Source organism: Ambystoma mexicanum, chromosome 8, assembly GCF_040938575.1.
Source record: "Ambystoma mexicanum isolate Mex_15411 chromosome 8, UKY_AmexF1_1, whole genome shotgun sequence".
NCBI lineage: Eukaryota > Metazoa > Chordata > Amphibia > Caudata > Ambystomatidae > Ambystoma > Ambystoma mexicanum.
The window spans coordinates 815,955,539-815,976,006 of record NC_090929.1 but is presented as its reverse complement, the minus strand read 5'-3'; the positions used below and the strand labels follow the sequence as shown (position 1 = coordinate 815,976,006).

Here is a 20,468-nt window from a genome sequence, read left to right as displayed (position 1 = left end):
CTTCAAACGGGACATGGTAAGGAAGGCATAAATGACTTGTAGCAACTTTCTCACTTGAAGAAAATCAAGCCCTTCATCCCAGAAAACAAATTCAGGTCTGCTGTATAAGCCTTGGTGGCAATGCCCGTTAGGCCTTGCAGCGACTACCATGTAACTCCTGAGATGTGTCCTGCATACAGCAGCACAACTCATCAAAGGACTCCGCAAATTCGACCACCTCACCTCAACCCCCCCACCCATCAAACTGCACTGGCTCCTGCTTCAAGCCCTTATCTTCAAATCCTGTTGCAGCATCTATAAGGCTGTCACCCTGAAGGTCCTAAGCTACCTCACTGAGAATCAGAATCTCCAGAGGTGTTCGTTCCACCAGAAGTAAGGACATGTGCAGACTTGAACTCCGCTGGTGCAGGAAGGAAAGAGCCAGAACACGTCCTTCTCTGTCTACTCGCCAAGACTCTGAAACCTCCGCTCCATCAAACTCACCCCATTGCTTCTACAGTTCAGGAGAGATCTTAAGCTCTTACTGTCAAGGAATGGCTCCTCCCTAGCACCTAGTTCCACACATCGTCCACTCCCCACCCTACCTGAGATCCTATGATCTGCTCTTCACTGTTTTCTCGGTGAGCCATTGCTGCCAATTGACACCCTCCCCTCTTGTTAGCTCACTGCTCCTGTTATTCTGCCCTCCTCGCTGTCTTCTTCCCCCTATGATTGTAAAGCGCCCAGTTGCTTTCTGGAGCTCAAATACCATAATAATAACAATGATAAAACACCCCCACACATCTTAAGCTTGTTAGTACAATGGATGCTGTGAATAGTCCCAACATGCAATTTGCAAAAACAGACTGGCTCGCAGCATCACACATGGCATGGGGCCTTTTGGCAGCTAAACAATTTTTCCTCCTATTGACAATTAAAATGCACCAGTTTGGTTTTGCTTTGCCAACTGACTTGATTCTACACAAGTCTTTCTCCTTCCCCTTATTACCTTTACTCTTCTCTTCAGAGAGTGCCTTCCGACTCCTTTGTGATTTTTCTATTACCGTACAGATTTAACTCTTTTATATTGAATCAACGTGCAGTGAGAGAATTTAGGCAAGGGGGTTAGTAAACTGGCTCTCCAGATTGGACTACAACTCCCATTTGTCCTCACTGTTGTCTGTGCTGTTTAGGGCTGATGGGAGTTATATTTGTATATATTTATAATGCGCTGAAAACCTGCAGGCATCAGGGCGTGGGTGAACACACAAAACATAGACTGAACAGAGAAAAGTGCAATTTCTCAGTGCCTTGATTTATTGTTCCTAATTAAAGTATAACTAGGGCAAAGACATAAAAAATGTTTAATATCCTCAAGTAGGCTGTTTGAAAAAAAGAACATTTTTATTTTCCTCAATCACATTACCCGTAACTGCTTTTAACGGCGGGAGATCGAATCTGGCTCTACTTAACAATCCCTGCTCAAATCTATATTTGTTCCAAGTAAAATAATCATACGTTTTATGAATTGTTAAAATAATATGGGTTCGATTTAAAGATTTACATAATTTCTACCTGCTCAAAATTCGTGAGAAACCTGTGCTTGATGTTTGCTATCAGGCTTGAATGGTTCAAGGCAGGTTTGACAGATTGGTAAAGCAGTTTGCGTAAACTGCTAAACATATATTTTTTAAATAGATAATAGCCATGGGATACACTGAAAGTTTACCTCCAACCCTATTTTGTAATTAAGTGGCTTTTTGGTTTGTTTTTTACATTTTTTTTTTAATTTTATTTATTTGTATATAGTTAAGAGAACTTTTACAAACAGCCAATTAACTAGTTAAAATACTTCCACATACAGGTGTAGTAATAGTATGTAAAATGCATATACAATTACTAATTACAGATTAAAAATATAAACACAATTGTACAATAATATACCATGTTCTTTCTTACAGCCGTATATTTGTGCAAAGGCTTGCAGTGTCACAATATCAGTATCTCGGTTGGAAGGGGGTGATTACATTATATTGTTTCCCTAACGTATCCTCACAGGTCGGGATCTGGGATCTTATGTTTCCAGAATATTGGTCTACAATCCCCCTCACGGTGCCCTAAAAACAATATATACCAATGCGTTGGGCAAATCTAAGTACTGATCTTGGCAGCCCCGTAGTTAAAGACTGAAATTTAATAAAACCAGGTCTCAACACTACCGCTAAAATATTGCAATAAAATCGAGGGTCCATTTACGTGGTCTCTCAAATATTAAAACAAATACACAGCAGCCAATCGGGCATACGAAGAGTGTTAATAGGCACTGTGCAATAAGTGAGCACAGGGCCAACCCCACCCGACAAATAAGCTTAGAGACTCAGTATATCACATTGAACATACGCAACTAAGATTTGTCAGCCGACTTTTCTCTATTTACATCAGCAAGGCTTTTCACAATTAAACACCACAATCGGAACAAGGCAATCTTAGTTCTTTCAGACTCTAGTTTATACAATAATTCCAGAAATGTTTTATTGCTTCATAATTGTACACAAGCCTGCCCAAAATTGTCCATACGCTGTGCCTAACATTTTACACTGCGTAAGGACATGCCAAGGGGTTTCTAAGGCCCCAGGAACATTACATATGCAGTATATCCTGTCAGCTTCCGGATCTTGAGTCTGGCGTCAAGGAATATTAACAAGGGTAATTGATTTGTTCATAGTTTAAATAGGAAGGCCTGCATTGCAGGGCAGGGGCATTGTCTCAGATATCGTTGGGCTTGTAGGTAGGTATGGGACACGTTTGCTACGTACTTGTAGTTGGTAAGTGTAGATAAATGAGAATAGTGGTTGGTCCAGTCCCATTTCCTTATTCTGTTTTTAAACAGTTGATTCAGTGAATGTACCCTGGTTTAAAATCTGGGCACCATCCTATCCACTCGTAGATTCTAGACATTCGATTACCATATTGAATTTCACTCTGCCTATTAAGAGAACCTCCCGTCTCCCTTTATAGTGGCTAATAATTGAAAGCGTGAATGGGAGTTAGCTTTTATATGCAAAAGACCTTGTCTCGTCATCAAGTGTCACTTCAAATAGACCAACCCCAGTTCCAGATGGAGATACTCCATCGGGGTTGAAGGACTCAGTTTCAGTAAGTGTTTTCAGAAGTAGCCCTCTAGGCAGTCTAACCACGTGTAATCGCCCATGCAAACAGCCTCCAGCCATACAATACCATCGGACAGTAGCACTGTTTATAACTAGCAATAATTCCATCCAGAGTATAGCCAGCAGTTTAGAATGTTCCTACTAGAGCGGTCAATCCCTGGGTCTTTATGCCCTTAGCCTCTTTGATTTCCTTATAGATCCTATTAGCACTCACCTCAAGGCCCAAATAAGGATAAGTGTCCACATAGTCAATGGTCCCCAAGTTGGTATCAAAACTAGCATGCTTAATTCTTTTAGGCAGGATAGTCATTACCTTTGTCTTCCCCATGTTGATTGTGAGGTCATTTTCCTTTGCAAAACCAACTAGGGATTCAAACATGGCACGGGCACCGGATAGAGTATGATTAAACATAATCAAATCATCCGCGTACAACATGCACAGGATTGGGCAGTTACCAATCCTCGGGAAGCATCCGACTCCCGGCTTGAAACTCATGGGCAGGTCGGTCATGTATAGGTTGTACAAAAAATGGGGCCAAAGGACACCCCTGTTTAACTTCCCTATATATCTGCACCAATTGAGACATGGTGGTTTAGTCGAACTCGGGCTTGAGTATTTAAGTGCAAGCCCCTCCGAGCACCCCCATTTTTTTCATTTTAGCCCACAACTTCCCCGGTTTACACTGTCAAAGGCCGCACGGAAGTCTATGAAAGTGACATACAGAGCGGCCCCCCCAGTAGCAGAGCCTTCCCCAGAACAGCACATCCAAAATCCTCCGGTTGTGTACCGTATTGAATCCGTGCCGAAACCCTGTTTGAGTAAAGTGCAATACTGGGTACTTTGTGTTTATTTACTTAATTTTTTAAAACTTTATTTACATAGTTACAAGTCCAGAAAAGAGAACTAATTATTTTGGTTTGTAATTCTCAGCTAGGGCTTTACAGGTTATAATGCCATTTCATCTTCAAGGTAGGTTAAACCTAATTCAGTATGAACAGAAAAGGTTGGTGCCGAGTTAGGTAAACCAAGTACCGTTTTTAGAAAGCCATTCTCTACTACATGTAAGCTTTGCACCCCAACGCAAGCTCATTGACCAGCCCCATATTTTGTCAGATGTTATCCTAGTATGATATGCTCTGATCATCATTTTTATAGGTTGACATTTAAAGTAGTGCGCAAACCGAAAAATGCATCTAGGGCTTGGATAATTTTCATTTTCTGATTGCTGTTGTATGGCGCCACTCAATCTGGATGTTGAACGCATATCGAGCTCTAAAAACAGGTAGTTTTAGGTTCCTGTGACCAGCCTGGTAGGACAATATGATAGTTTATTTGTATATGATAGTTTATTTGTATAGCGCCCATACACAACGTGTTTCAAAGCTCTTCAAGGCAAGCGAGGGGACAAGGGAAAATACAAATAGTGAACATTCTTGCATGGCCTTGAACAATAAGAATGTGAAATTAATTATCGTACTCGGCCTGGCGACATTTTAGATGGTGCTAGAGCGAAGACACAGAAAGGAAGGGCGGGAAGGGAATGGGAACAGAGAGGCAACTAACGTACTAGGCCTGACCACATTTCTAATAGAGCCGGAAGATTACAAGAGGAAAGGGTGAGGGGGAGGAGAAGGAAGGAGAGGGACAAAACAAGCGACTATCGTGCTAGGCCTTGCGACATTTCAGATGGTGCTGGAGAGGGAGGGAGAGGAAGAGAAACGAGGGGGAGGAGACAAACAATGTAGCTATCCTACTATGTCCGAGGACAATTCTGATAGAGTAAGTGCATACAGTAAGAAAGGGAGGGGGGAGAAGAGAGAGGGAGAAGGAAGAAGGGAGAAAGGAGAGAACGAGAGTAAGCAGTGAAAAGAGTGGAGAAGCAAGAGGGGAGAGACAATACAGTTGCGGGGTCGGTAATACACAGTGTTGCAGGGAAACAGCAGAAGCAAGACAGGATTCAGGAAGAAGATGGGCACAGAATGATACAGGATCACCATGAGTATGTGATGCAATATGGCCAGAATGAATTGATAAATTTAGACTTTGTATGAACATGACATATGCATCAATTAAAAGCTGTAAGCAACGTGGAGTACATGCCACAAGAACTGTATCGTCCGCATTGGTTAAAGCTGGTATTAATGACATTCCTCTGACTGTGGGGCTGCTTGGGGAGCTTTCCTAAAGTCCACTTAAGGTAAGACTTCATAAAACAATCCCAATGGTATGCAGGGCCCAAACTCTTAGTATCAGTCTGTACTACTCATGGAACCTTGGCAGAGTGGCAGATCAGTCAGGCTTATCATAAGAGGGAAGATGTGAGCTGTAGGTAAGTACACTGAACCCAGTTAGTAATGCAATTCAAAAACACCTACACAAATAAATGTATATAAAATATATATTTATTATATTTACACAAGCAGTGTTTTAAAATACTTACAAAACTCATAAGATTGCTTGTAGATGCTTTTCAAAGGCCACTGCTTAGTTTGTAGTTGCTTGCAGTAATAACACTTGTGCACATACGATATACAGTAATTGTATTTAGTTAGCAAACCTGCATAAGAAATTTTTTTTGGAAGGAAAACAGTTGGTTGATCAAACAGTAGCAGAGCTTAAAGGCAATTTCTTTGGACTCTAAAGCTTTTAAAGTCCAATTCGCAACCCTAGCTAATGTTTGTGGAGGGCTTAAAGTCTTACTAAGCAGCCGAATAGCAAACGTTCATGTGGATACTTTCAGTCTCCAGGTATGGATACTAGAAGAATAACTCAACTGTTGAGATCCTGTTGAAGGACTCGCAGAAGGGACACAAGCAGCAGCTTGGGTCAGAGGTAAGAGTGGACATGCTGGGCGCCTCTACATGCACTGAAACGCTCTGGAGCGACTTCTTGGATCAAGGTAAGCAATACCTTTTCTCCCCCACAGTACCTTAGGTTAGAAGAAATGTTCGTAGCTGGATTTTCTTTGCGGCAGCGCTGGACCTAACCTCCGTATTCCTTGGTCTAGTGGCAAAAGGCAGGACAATGGATGGGATCTCTCAACAGCAGTCTCGAGGGGGGACCTCTGGCATGGATTTCATCAGCTTCTGTGGTCAGTCTGTGTTTTTGGCACCTTTGCTGCAGCACCAAAACAAACACAATTTGCCTGGTCCATCTTCTTTGATTCCTGGAGTCCTGCACTCTGTTGAGGCGGACTTGGATTAGTTGGATTGTGTCTCTGGAGGTTCACCTGGAGCTCAGCAGAGACTTGGATGGATACGGCCTTGGCAAGACAATGCACTATGATTGGGTTAGAGGTCTCTTTGTATTGGTGGTTTACAGCTCCGGAGCACCACAGCACCTCGGGGGATGGCTCAGATTGTAGTTCGTCTCAGGAGTGGTTGGTCCCACCAGCCAAAGCTAAGGAGTCAGCCTCTTCAGAGTTCATCTGTCGCATAGAAAACAGGGTCAGGGCTGCAGTGGTCACTTCACGGTGTTGCAAAGGGCATGCAGCAGTCTCTGGTTGTCTTCTTCAGTTACTTCTGTTTCCATTGGTCGACTTGCCTTTCACCTGAGGAACCACACCAATTTATTCAGTTTCAGAGCACACCCCTCTGCAGTTTACATAAAGAGGCTAGTGGCTGTCTATTCAGGACAGCCAGACCCACAGTGGAATCTGGATCCATTCAGGCACTCGGGCGGACAAAGGATAGGGGAGTGAAAAACTCCTCCCCACTTCCTGCCTAGGCGGGTACACCCAAGCGTTACACACACACACACACACACTCACACACTCACACTCATATGCCAGAGCATTATATAGTAGATTTCAATTGGGCAGCCTGCCCCTAAGGTCTTTCACTGGCAACTGGGACAGGACACCCAAGTAAAAGTTGCCAGATCTGTTGTGCCGTGATAGAGAGCCCTCTTCATTTCCTACTCGTATGCAAGGGCTTTGGCTACTTATGGAGGAAATATGTTAAACCATTGTTTAAATTGTTCCGAATCTTACCTAGGGAAGCTATGCTACTCTGTAAATCCACAGAAAACCTGAATGTAGTATTCTTTGTCTCAATGTATATTCGTCGGGCATGGTACATGAGGAGCAAACTGTTAACTGATATGAGCTGAACCCTGATGTTCTCTGAAACATATGCACTTGCACTTTATTATCTTGATTTTGCACTCTAATTAATTATATATGTTTTATGTCTTAGATTGATTACAGGGAAACCTTGCTCTATCATTGCGTTTTATGGATTATAGCTCGTTACTTATAGGATTGTATGACTATAATTGGAATGTTTACATTTTGTGCCTGATGACTCGCGCTGAATAAAGGTTTACAACAGCATTAATAATGTATGCTTTTTGGTACTTTCCATTAAATATACTTTTCATTGTTGCAGGTTGATTCATATGGAAAATGCCTTAATAACCGAAAGCTTCCTGATGAACGTTTGGAGGACACTTCCACTGCCACCACTGAGGATTCGGAGTTCATGGCATTCGTTTCCAAGTACAAGTTCCACCTGGCCATGGAGAATGCCCTATGTCCAGACTACATGACAGAAAAGCTTTGGCGCCCAATGCATCTGGGCGCTATCCCCATCTACCGTGGTTCCCCATCTGTGTTGGACTGGATGCCCAATAACTATTCAATTATCTTAATAGATGACTTCCCATCCCCCCAGGCACTTGCAGACTTTATAGTATCCCTGGACAGTGATGACAATAAGTACTTGAGGTACCTAGAATACAAAAAGCCTGGTGGAGTTACCAACCAGTTCCTGCTGAAGACCCTGGAAGAACGCGAGTGGGGAGTGAATGACATGACTGTCCCCAACTATCTGAATGGGTTTGAGTGCTTCGTCTGTGACCAAGAGAACAGAAGAGCTGAACAGGAATGGAAACAGGGAAAGTTTGGTGGCCGCGTGACATTGATAGAATCCCGCATTGGCAAATACAATCATATGGGATGTCCTATGCCAATGCCAGGCATTGGAAATGTGGAAGACGTGCCAGAAAATGACAGGTGATATCATTTGTGTCTTCCATGTGCATGATAGCATTGTTATTCTAGTGCACTGACTTCGAGAATTGGACACTCCTTGTGAAGCAAGTTATTTTTGTTTGACACATCAAAGCTTTCTAGTACTTTTTTTTTCATAGAACATTTTATTGGTATTTATAACAACAACCAAACAAAGCAACCATAACCCCCCCACGGGTTCTGATATATCACTACAACTCTCATAGGTTCAGTCTTAGTTACCGCCATCACTACGCTCGTCTCTTGCCCCCTACCTCCAATCACCCCTATACCAGGCCGTCCAAGTTCCACCAGATGGGTCCACTCAAAGCCCAAAGTTCTCCCATCTCTAATCTCCCCTCCCACCCCCCAATCCGGGCCATTATCCCCTATTGCGCCAATCCCAAAAGTTTCATGCTGCGCGGGCACCAAGCAGCCCTTGAGTCTCTTTTAAGGAATTGCAGAACCAGGTCCCAGTCCAAAAAAACTGTTGATACTCTCCTTTTAGTGAGTACGTCACCATCTCCAGAGCTGCTAGACTCCAAATCCTTCCTATCCAGTCATGCTCCTTGGGCGCCTCCTTTGCCTTCCATTTGTGTTCTATTACCAGTGCCCCTGCCATCACTAAAATCACATACACCTTCCTTTGGGCCTTCGTCCGTATCTCGTCCAGGGCACCATCCAGCCCCAACATGAACAACCCAGTATTTGTGCCCTCAGCGGTAACAGTACCCATCATACCTTGCACCGCCTCACAAATCTTGACCCAGAATGGGGCAACCTTTGGGCAGAGCCACCAGACATGCCTCCAGGAGCCCTCCTCCCCACATCCCCTCCAGCACAGAGCAGATGCAGACCGATATATTTTAGCTAACCTGTAAGAGGTGAGATGCCACTGATACATCAATTTCAACCATATTTCTTGAAGTTGCAAAGAGCTCGTCAACTTGGGGATCTGCGCCCAGAGGGATTGCCACTGATCCAGTGCAATTGATTGCCCAGTTTCTGTCTCCCACCTGGCCATACAGCCCCTCTTACCCGCCACTTCCCCCTCCTTAAACAACCTGTACAGATCCCCCACCAGGTGTCTGTATCCTGTCTTAGTGGTCACATATTTCTCAAATTGGGTAAGCTCCCTTGTAGCCGCCCCTTTTATAGCAGGATGTAAAGCCCAATGCCTTAACTGCATGTATCGAAACCGCACCTCTTCCCCTACCCCGAACAAGGCTTGCAGGTAACAAAGCTCCTCACCTGCCCTCCTTCGTAAAGGTCTTTAAGGAACCTGCAGCCCCCTTCCCGCCACACATCAAACCCAGAATCAATCTCCAGCCCGGGGTAAAACTGAAGATTAGCAAGTAGGGGCGTGAGAGGAGAGGGGAAAGGTAGTGATTTTCGATCTATACACCACTTCATCCCATAATCTACCCACCAACTCCTCTATTGCGCTACAATACAACCTCCTGGGTCTGTCCTCATGAGGAAGCCACAAAACTCACTCTAGCCCATGTCCTACCACAGCTCTTTCCATTTCTCTCCACACCTTACCCCTATCATCCCTCGACCAGTCCCGTAGTACTCTCAACTGGGCCGCTCGGTAATAGTTCACCATTTCTGGTTCACCCATGCCCCCTCTGTCCCTGGGAATTTGCATCAACCTACTGGCAATTCTAGGCTTCTTTGACCCCCATATGTAGGTTTGAGTGAGCTTCCTCAGTTTTCTAAAGAAAGGGACTGTTATCCTTACCGGTAATGCCATAAATAAATACACCAACTTTGGAAGAATAACCATCCTTAAGGCATTAATCCTACCTAACCAAGACACAGCTAGTGGACCCCAGCCCAAGAGCAACCCCTTAATCTTCCCCAATAGTGGTAAGTAGTTTGCTTCATACATTCCCTCTATCGTCCCCGTGATAACAGTCCCCGGGTACCTTATCTGACCCTTCGCCCAGGCAAATTCAAAGCTCTCCCTTAATTCCTCCTCCACCCCAGGGGCCATCTGTAGGCACAGCACCTCTGATTTACTTTTATTGATCTGCAGCCCTGCAACTTGGCCAAATTCATCAAAGATTCCCTCGACCGCCCCCAATGACTCTCGGGGATTCGTCAGGGTCAGCAACATATCGTCCGCAAAGGCGGCCACCTTATGTTCCCTTCACCCGAACATCACTCCTTTTATCCCCTGGTGAAGTCTAATTTTACTCAGGAGGGGCTCTAGATATATAGCAAAAAGAAGCGGCGACAGCGGACAGCCCTGCTTCGTACCCCTAGAGACTGTCACCAGCTCAGACGCCTCCCCATTGATAATCAGGCGCAGTGTGGGATTACAATAGTTCGCCTCGATCTTGCCCATAAACTTTTCCCCCGAAACCCATCTTTCGCATAGTGGCAAAGAGAAAGCCCCATTCCACTCTATCAAACGCTTTCTCAGCGTCGAGGGCCACCACGATGGCCTCTGTCCTGAATTTTTTCACTTTCCCTCTAATATGGGCAATCCTCCTGGTATTGTCATGCGTTTACCTTCCCTTAACAAAACCAGACTGGTCCCGCTCTACTAGAGAAGGAAGGAGAGGTTCAAGCATAGACGCCAAGATTTTAGTAAAAATCTTTGCGTCCAAATTGATTAAAGCAACCGGTCTATATGCTCCACACGACGCAGGATCCTTCCCCTGTTTAGGAATTAACACTACTTTCGCCTCACCCAGAGATGGGGATATCCCTTTTCCTTCCCCAAAGGTATTATATAAGGCTACCAGTCTCGGGGCCAGCACATCTCTATACGTTTTGTAAAAAGCTGCCATGAAGCCGTCCGGCCCTGGAGCTTTATCAAGGGGAAGAGCTGCAGTAGCCTTGTGAACCTCTTCTATAGTTGGGTCCTTCTCCAGTTCCTCCCTATCCGCTGCCCCAACCCCAGCAAGCTGACAACCTTCCAAAAACCTCCCTTGACCCCCGTCCGCTGGCCCATCGGATCTATATACCTCCCCATAATACCTCGTAAACTCCCTCTTGATGTCTGGGGTGTCCTAATTCTCAAGATTGTTCTGTTTTTCTCCTCATTCCTCAGCTTTCTTGCCAACAACCTATCCGCCCTGTTCGCTTTCACATAATACTTCTGCTTAGCTTTCTAGTACTTTGTGCTCTCCCATCTCCCAGCCCCAGTCGACCCCCATCCACTTTCCACCCATGATCATTTCTGCAGGTGGACATATATCCAGCTCAGTTTCTATCAAAGTGAACCCGTGTAATGCCCTTGGTTATACAAAATGTATCATGCGTAACACAAAAAAACAAAAGGAATGATAAAGATCCATTAAGTCGCTCATCTCTGCCACCTCTACCTACAGCAGACTTTTTCCTCTCTGAGACTAATCAGAGCCTAGCCCAGATCCTGGCTTTCGTCAAGCTTGCTTCACATATGGAATGCAGTAGACCTTTGTAAAATACAGGCTTATACATTGATATTCATAAATCTCTTAATTGTTTATAGTTGTATTAAACGTTTTTATCTTTTATTGTTTCAGCTGGAAGCAGATGTGGCTGCAGGATTACTGGCAGAGCCTTGACCAGGGTGAGGCTCTCAGTGCTATGATTCGCCAGAACGAGATTGACCAGGGGAGATTCTGGGATTACATGCATGAAATATTCATGAGGCGCAACATGCAGCACTGATAGTTTTTTACAGCCAAATATTCATCGCCTTGTGCACACAAGACTTTCAGTAGGTTTCTCTCAGGACAGATCAGGGTTGCTTTCAGGTATTGTGAAACCAATGCACCCAAACTCCTATTGTGCAAATGACTGCCTTTTCTGGGACTGAAATGACCTTTTGTTCTAACACCCTGTCCAAAGAATTTCACCACAATCATGACCTAGACTGAGCACATTTTCTTTATTTAAGAAGGATGTGTTGACATCTTGGATTAATTAACTGTACGAATCGACACAAATTGCCTCAATTGAACTCCATTTCAGACTTCAAAGAGGTGGGAATTCATACTTCATATTTGTTTGCGTTCAGTTTACCAGAGCCCTCATGGACTTTGACAAAATCAAGACTCCTCTCCTGGTAGCAGCAACACATTATGCTTTGATTACCAGATGGAATCATCCCGCATACTATAATTCATGCTGTTCAAAAGCTGGATTCTATCCTGGAAGAGTTTCGTACCAGGACAGTCTTCTACACTAGTAAATGTCTTTCCCAGTTTTGTTTAATGAAATTAATGTGTGACAGTTCCAACTGTAGTGGCTATTAAGTTAGGGAAACCTGTTTACAAAGGTAATAGTAATGCTGGTTAATAGCTTACATCTAAATTCACACTACAAACATGCGCTTAGTCATGTTTCCAAAGAGGGCAAAATCTGAAACTCATTCAGTAAGTACTCATTAAGGCTCGACTGTAAAGTCATCTTAATGTTAAGGTTGTGCTGACACAGTTGCTGAATTGTAACCGGAATTGTAACCATGCAATGTATTCTCCTTTAAATGTAACACGATTTAGGTATACTTTATATCGCTATTGCTTTGTACACTACCTTCACCAAAAATATTAACTAGGAATATGATGGTCCTTAGTCTGAAGTTCACATTCCCCTGTCGTAAATCAGGGTGCTTGATTACAAGTTGCATGGATGTACTACTCCAAAGTCATATCAATGACTGCTGTACCAAACATCTTATGACATTGACGAGTTTGCCTTTATTAATGCTTGTGGATCAAGTTTGTATATGGGCTTGTCAAGTTAACTTATCCCAGCAACAAACAGCTGCATAGAATACATAGATGTTGAGTGGAGAAAACGACTTATCTGGCCATGTGGTCTGCCTAGTTCATTACACATTGTAGAACCTTGAGGGTCCTATTTGATGTAAAACAGTGCCTTATGCTGTTCTTCAAATCTACTGTCCTGTATTTCACAAAAAATTTTGAAATAAACCATTAGCCCATTACGAAGAGCTATTTCAAGAAGAGGATTTCACACTAATCCCTTTCTATACCTTTCTAGTTGGGGCTAAGCTACTCACAAGTGAGCCTTCACTTTGTCTGTGTTCTGTTTTCCAGTGGTGGCGCGGGTCATTTAACCCTTTAAGTGCCATGGGTTTTTTCCCCCCAGTGCCAAGGCCTTTTTCGGTGATTTCCGTATGTCACCATTCAATGCCTTGTAACTTTTTTGTTACATGGGATATATCGACCAAATGTGGCCCCTTTTTCCCCACAGGAATCCTAGGTTGCTGTAGGGGGGTGAGAGAAAATGACCAAAAAAGGCAAAAATGTGTTTTTTTCCTCAAAAAATGCCAATAAAATGATGTACAAAGAAGCCTGTGGTTTTTTCCTTGTAAGAGCTAGGAACAAATGGTTTGCTGTGCTGGATTCCCCAATTTTTTGACTTTCAAGAACAGGTTGAGTGGAAACAAATTTATTTTATTTTGATGTGGTTATCAACCGTTTTGTGAGAGGTAGGCGATTTTGGCAATTTTTGCCAATTGGACATGCATGGACGTAATAGAAGAAAAGGGTAGGAAAGCCGAATTGGAGGACAGAAAGGCATACATTTCTGAAAAGTAGACAAAATTCCAAGTTTAAGAAGGGGTGATTTGCGCAGGTCGGGCAACAACTAGGTAGGGGAAAATGCCATAGTTTGGGGAAAAAGCATGTATGTGGTGGACATGGTTGGCTTGGTACGGCAATGGCTTCTATGAATTCTGAGAAAAACAATGCTCCGCTACATTCCCCCGACTCTTCAGTTAGGAAAGCACACATTTTTTGTAGTGTTTCACAAAACAAGCAATAGCACAAGCCAAACACTGAGCCATGGTACACAAGAGTTTTATGCTTACGGCCTGAACAGACGTACTTAGCATGTGTAAATCAGGAAAACAATGTGGTGAGGAATGGCGAGCATACATTTTTTGAAAGAGCACAGGCAGACCTTTTCAAGTGTAGGTGAAGTGCAGGTTACAAAGGTTTATGGTGCCTAAAGCAGCGACTAAATGTAGGGCACATTTGGGAAATGAAAGGGTTGTGTGACAAAGGGAATCAGCAAATGGGTCGAAACGTTATGAAAACCACACAAACACATCAAATGTCATACCTTCCCGCGTTCCCACAGGTGTCCCGATGAAAATGGTACCTCACATGTGTGGGTGCACCTACCTGGGCGCCAAGGGGAAAGCCGAAAACACCCCAACCCCAAGTCTTTTCCGACAGCTGAATTTCACGATTTTTCCAGACGGGCACACCATACAGATATGGGCCTCGGGTGTCCAAGCCACCAAGGAAAACGGGGAACACCATCCATTTCTGAAAAGAGGACACCCGTGGGAATCCGCAGAGGTCTGACTTGCGCAAATCAGCCCAGAATGTATTACCCAGAAACCCTGGCAAAGTCCGAAATGTGGCAAAAAAAACCCTATTCGAAGGGATTGTGTCCTCCGACGTATTCCTTATCTTTGATAATACGTTATCAGCCCAGAATGTATTACCCAGAAACCCTGGCAAAGTCCGAAATGTGGCAAGAAAAACCCTATTCGAAGGGATTGTGTCCTCCGACGTATTCCTTATCTTTGATAATACGTTTCCAGGTTGCTGGCCTCGGAAATGTTTTCTGTAGAGGGCGCTGCGCGTCGACGTCCGCCGAGTCGATGTCCCTCGACGGCCACTGTATCGGCGCCGACGTCATCATGCCCATAAATAGCCACGCGCTGCGTCCGTTGCTCAGTTCCGTTTTTCCGCGCTTCGTGGGGCCTCGGAACGTCGTTGCTCAGTTCAGTCAGGATAACTCTATATCTACTCGAATAATACCTACTCGTTCTCGATGGCATCTTCATCGGAACCGACGATGCTGTGATCCGGCTTCAAGAAATGTTGAGACTGCGGTAAAAAAATGTCGATAACAGATCCACACAGGATCTGCTTGTGGTGCTTGGGATCCGAGCAGCATTGTTCGGAGTGTGAGGACTGCATGTCTATGACGGCGAAAGCCTTGAAGGAGCGCAAGGGGAAGCTCGAGAGAGGTAAGTCAGTCAAAACCTCCTCGAAGGTTTCTTCGGCTGAGTCGAGGCATTCGTCTCCTCGCCGTCGAAAACATTCCCATTCTAGATCTCAAAGTAGCTCCCACCATTCTTCGAGATCAAGACACTCAAAAAAGAGACGTCGAAGATCCCCTTCCTCGTCGTCTTCTGTGTCCCCAGAAAGGGTCTCCTGTCCCACAAAACACAGCTCTCAAGCTGAGTGGGAGGAATTCGGAAAGAAAATGTTAAGCGTCTTCGAGAACGCGGCCTCGACCCCCTCGAAGACAGCTGAGGGTGATACACCGGGTGAAAAACCCAAAAAATCAAAACGCCGCGAGTCGCAGCACCCGGCGAAACATTCCACCCGAGAGCGCCACGAGCCATCGGGTAAAAAGGCACCATCTTCGACGCCGTCGTCGAAGATTCCTTCGACGCACGGATCGACGCCGTTGTCGAAGGGTTCCTCGACGCATCGGTCGATCGACTCAACGCCATCGTCGACGCCGACATCGACGCTGATGAAAGAGAAGACCAAGGCCACTCCACAGCCAACGGTGATTCCAAGGGCCTCCGGCACGACACCAAGACCGTCATCTATGTCCTCGAGTAGGATCCGGATCCTCTCGAGTTCTTCGAGACTCCTTCCAGTTTCTTCGACGCCTTCGAAGCCTGTCACATCGGCGCCGACGACATCGACGTTTTCTCGCCCAATAATGACGAGTTTGGCTCCTTCTGCCTTAGAGATGGGTTTTACACCATTTCAGAGGTCAGAGTACCCTGGACTATCTTCAATTTATGAAGAGGGGGAAGATTCTGACCAGGAAACATTTGGGTTACAGAGGACCACACTGCCTATTTCAGAGGATTTCACCTGTAAGGAAAGAAGGCTGAAGGACCTACAAGAGTCACTACATGAGGCAAGTGGGCTGGACACTTCCCCAGAAGTGGAATTTGTTCAACCAGACCCAGGGGAACATGCCGAAACACCCTATAGAACCCTTATGGCAAGAATTATTGAATTTATGGGTTGGTCTGCGCCTTCACCTGTTTTTCAACAGGATGACCTAACAGACATATTAGACAAAGGTCCACAGGAGGACCCTGTGGTCCCCTTCCATGCAGCCTTACAAAGGAAAATTACATCTAATTGGGAAACTCCTGAAGTTATCCCTGCGGTCAATAAAAGATCGTTAGCCAAGTATAGGGTAGCGGCTGCTGACCCTGAATACTTATCAAAGCACCCGACTCCAGAGAGCCTGGTGGTTCAAGCGGCAACTTCATCTAGCAGTAGGACCGCTTACCCTACTGTCCCACAGGATAGAGATGACAAGAGGTACGATTCTATGGCGTAGAAAGTCTTCTCTGCTTGTAGTATGGCGTTGAAGTCCATCAACGCCACCTGTACGCTCGCCAGGTTCAGTCGCACACAATGGGAGTGTGCTTCATCAGCGGCTGACTGCATACCCGAAGAAGAGGAAAAGGAAGCCTTCCTTAACATTATTAAAGATGGCAAAGATGCCATGTGCGAATCACTTCAAACTGGCATCGATTGGCATCTAAAGCAGCAGCAAAATCTTTAGGAGAGCTGCTATCCGCCAAACTCCTTTTCGCCCCTCAGGAACCTCTGGGAGAGGAAAGTCCTTTCACTATTATTCCGCATTTGGGAAAGGCAGAGGACAGCCGGCTCAAAGAGGCCAAAGGAGATCCACTTGAGGTGGACGGGTCAAAAGTACTAAGGCTGCAGCAGCAGCAGGTGCCTCTTTACCCTCGGCATCTGCATCAGCCGCCACCAAACCACTCTGAGGCCTTTCCACACAATACACCTGTAGGGGGCAGGTTAACTCACCATCTGACGGAATGGCAGGCTATAACGTCAGATGCTTGGGCATTGGAGACAGTTGCCCAGGGTTACTGCCTACCCTTTCTACACATCCCTCAGAGTCATCCACTGGGGGACAGCTCTCTAAAAGTTCCAGATCCGCTCCTCTTGCAGGAAATTATAGACCTGCTAGAGAACAGTGCCATAGAACCGGTACCTGTAGCGGACAGGAACAAGGGCTGGTACACTCCCCCCCCCCCTCCTTTCTCATACCAAAGAAGGACGGAGGACTGAGACCCATCCTGGTTACGAGAATTTAACAAGTTCCTCAGGAAGGACAAGTTCAAGATGGTAACTCTCTCTCAGATCCTTCAGGCCCTCCAGCTCCAGGACTGGCTGGTATCTCTGGACCTTCAGGATGCTTATTTCCATGTGCCAATCCATCTCAAACACAGGAAATAGTTGAGGTTTGCAATTGGCAACTCTCATTATCAATTTCGAGTTCTGCCATTTGGGTTGACCTCCGCCCCGAGGGGCTTCACCAAGCTGATGTCGGTAGTGGCGGCGAGTCTAAGGAGGGAAGGGATCCACGTCTACCCCTACCTGGACGATTGGCTGATCAGGGCTGTATCTTCGAAACAGGCCCAGGCCCAGCTAGATTATGTCTGCCACTTCCTTCACAAACTGGGCTTCTCCCTCAATTTAAAGAAGTCACAGATGATACCATCACAGAGACTCCAGTTCATTGGAGCGATCCTGGACACTTCCCTGGGAAAAGCCTCGCCACCAGAGGCGAGGGCTCAAGATATTCTACAGATGGTCACCAAGTTTCAAAATGCCCAACGTCTCCCAGCCTTCGACTTTTTTGAGGTTGCTAGGCCTCATGGCATCCTGCATCTTCCTTGTGCCAGAGGCTCGCCTGAGAATGAGATCTCTTCAGTGGGCACTGAGAAGTCAGTGGTTGCAATTCTCAGGGAGAATGACAGATCTCCTCCGGATTCCGGACAAGGTAGCCCGCGACCTTCAATGGTGGGCCTATCCAGAGAACATCTTGAAAGGAGAACTGTTTTGGCAACCATGGCCGGAGATAACAGTAGTCACAGACGCCTCACTCACGGGGTGGGGAGCCCATGCCAACGACTTGACCATCAGCGGTCGTTGGTCTCCATCGGAGTCCAGACTACACATCAACCTATTGGAGCTGAGAGCGATCAGACTAGCGCTGAAAGCTTTCCTGCCATCAGTACAGGGGAGAAATGTCCTGATGATGACGGACAACATGGTGGCCATGCACTACCTCAACAAAAGAGGAGGCGTAGGATCACTGCCACTGTGCAGAGAGGCGACGCAGCTCTGGTTTTGGGCAATCCAAGAAGGAATCTCTCTATCGGCAGTCCACCTAGCCGGAGAGAAGAACTTGACAGCGGACGCTCTGAGCAGGCAGAGCACAGTCTCCCACGAGTGGGAGCTAGCTCAGGAAGTCCTTCAAGAGATCTTCGCCCTTTGGGGAACCCCTCAGGTGGATCTGTTCGCCACAAGCACCAACAGGAAGTGCGATCTGTTCTGTTCAAGGGAATTTCCCCCGAGAGGAGCTCTAGGAGACGCGTTCGTAGTGGACTGGGAGTTTCCACTCCTTTACGCGTTCCCACCAGTGCCTGTTATTCCTCAAATGATCAGGAGGTTGAGAAGATTCCGGAAAACCATGATCCTAATTGCCCCGGATTGGGCCAGGAGAACGTGGTACCCGGACCTTCTAGATATGTCCATCTGTCCTCCAATCCGTCTTCCACTCAAAGAGAATCTTCTCTCGCAGAAGGGAGGTCAGGTTCTCCATCCAGACAACCAGAACCCTCAACCTTCATGCTTGGCTTCTGAAAGGGTGAGCTACAAGGATTGGGATCTCCCTGATGACGTCATGGAGGTGTTTCTTTCGGCCAGAAGGCCAGCAACAAAGTCTTTATACCGCTGCCGTTGGAACAAATTTTGCAGCTGGTGTAGGGAAGAGAATATCAACCCTTTTTCATGTGGTACACCAACGGTGTTATCGTTTCTACTCTACTTGGCAAACTCCGGCCTTCAAGTTGGCACTGTAAAAGGCTATCTCGCAGCACTTTCTATCTTCAAGCGTACTGCGGAGGAACCATCGTATTTCAAACTTCCTCTAGTGGTACAATTTCTCATAGGATTAACTAATGTTTATCCTCCAAAACCATTCCAGGTTCCCTTATGGGACTTTGTTTTAAACTTCCTAATGGGCACTCCATTCGAACCACTTCACTCTTGTGCGCTGAGATTTCTCACGCTTAAAACTGTCCTATTGGTAGCACTAACATCTGCTAGGAGGGTGAGCGAGCTACAAGCTCTGTCCTGTAAACCCCCACATACAATCTTCCACAAGGACAAAGTTGTCGTACAGGTGAAGCCTAATTTCCTCCCAAAGGTGGTTTCTGAATTTCATATTACTCAGAAAATTACCTTACCTTCGTTCTACCCTCCTCCCCATCCGGGGAAGAGGAGGAAAGGCTACATAGGCTGGACCCAAGGCGAGCACTCACCTTTTACATCAGCAGAATGGCTAGGATCAGGCAAGCAGACCAACTGTTTGTAGGATACTCGGGTCACAAGTTGGGACTACCCATAACAAAACAAACCATATCCAGGTGGATTATTTTGGCCATTCTGGAATGTTACAAACTGGCAGGGAAAGAGCCACCCCAAAATCTCAGGGCTCATTCAACCAGGGGTATTGCAGCCTCTTCGGCTCTCCAAAGAGGGGTACCGGTCCGAGACATATGTGCGGCTGCCACATGGTTGTCCGCACATACATTCACAAAATTTTACAATCTGGATTCCTCCACTACTCAAGAGACCAGATTTGGCAAGGCTGTATTACATTCGGTCCATCCCTAAAGGGATACATAACATTCTCACTCCCACCTCCAATTACATGCCACTGCTATGGGAGTCTATCAAAGATGAGGAATACGTCGGAGGACACAATCCCTTCGAAGAACAAGTTACTTCTTACCTTGTAACGTTCTTTCGACGGGATGTTCCTCTGACGTATTCCTTGTCGCCCCTCCCATCCATCCCCGCAGTGATACTTCCCTTGTGGTTGCAGCTTACGCTCCTTCAAGGTCAATAACCAATTCAGGCATGACTTTTCTTATGCTACAAAACGGAACTGAGCAACGGACGCAGCGCGTGGCTATTTATGGGCATGATGACGTCGGCACCGATACGGTGGCCGTCGAGGGACATCGACTCGGCGGACGTCGACGCGCAGCGCCCTCTACAGAAAACATTTCCGAGGCCAGCAAGCTGGAAACATATTATCAAAGATAAGGAATACGTTGGAGGAACATCCCGTCGAAAGAACGTTACAAGGTAAAAAGTAACTTGTCCTTTTCCGCACATTTCACTCGTCTCACCCACGAAACACGCCGCCAACAACACATGGCCTACCGTCCCGCATT

General features: G+C 45.8%; 1 protein-coding gene across 2 annotated transcripts in view; it reads left to right on the top strand.

Moving 5' to 3' along the window:
• Positions 1–13,480, top strand: part of FUT11 (fucosyltransferase 11) — a 155,869-nt gene extending 142,389 nt beyond the window's left edge. For both annotated transcript variants that reach the window (XM_069610685.1, XM_069610684.1), the window contains 2 exons: positions 7,539–8,164; positions 11,683–13,480. In XM_069610685.1, coding sequence (XP_069466786.1) covers positions 7,539–8,164; positions 11,683–11,830 — 774 coding nt within the window. In that variant the 3' untranslated portion in view covers positions 11,831–13,480. The remainder of the gene's footprint in view (positions 1–7,538; positions 8,165–11,682) is intronic.
• The last annotated feature ends 6,988 nt before the right edge of the window (positions 13,481–20,468 follow it).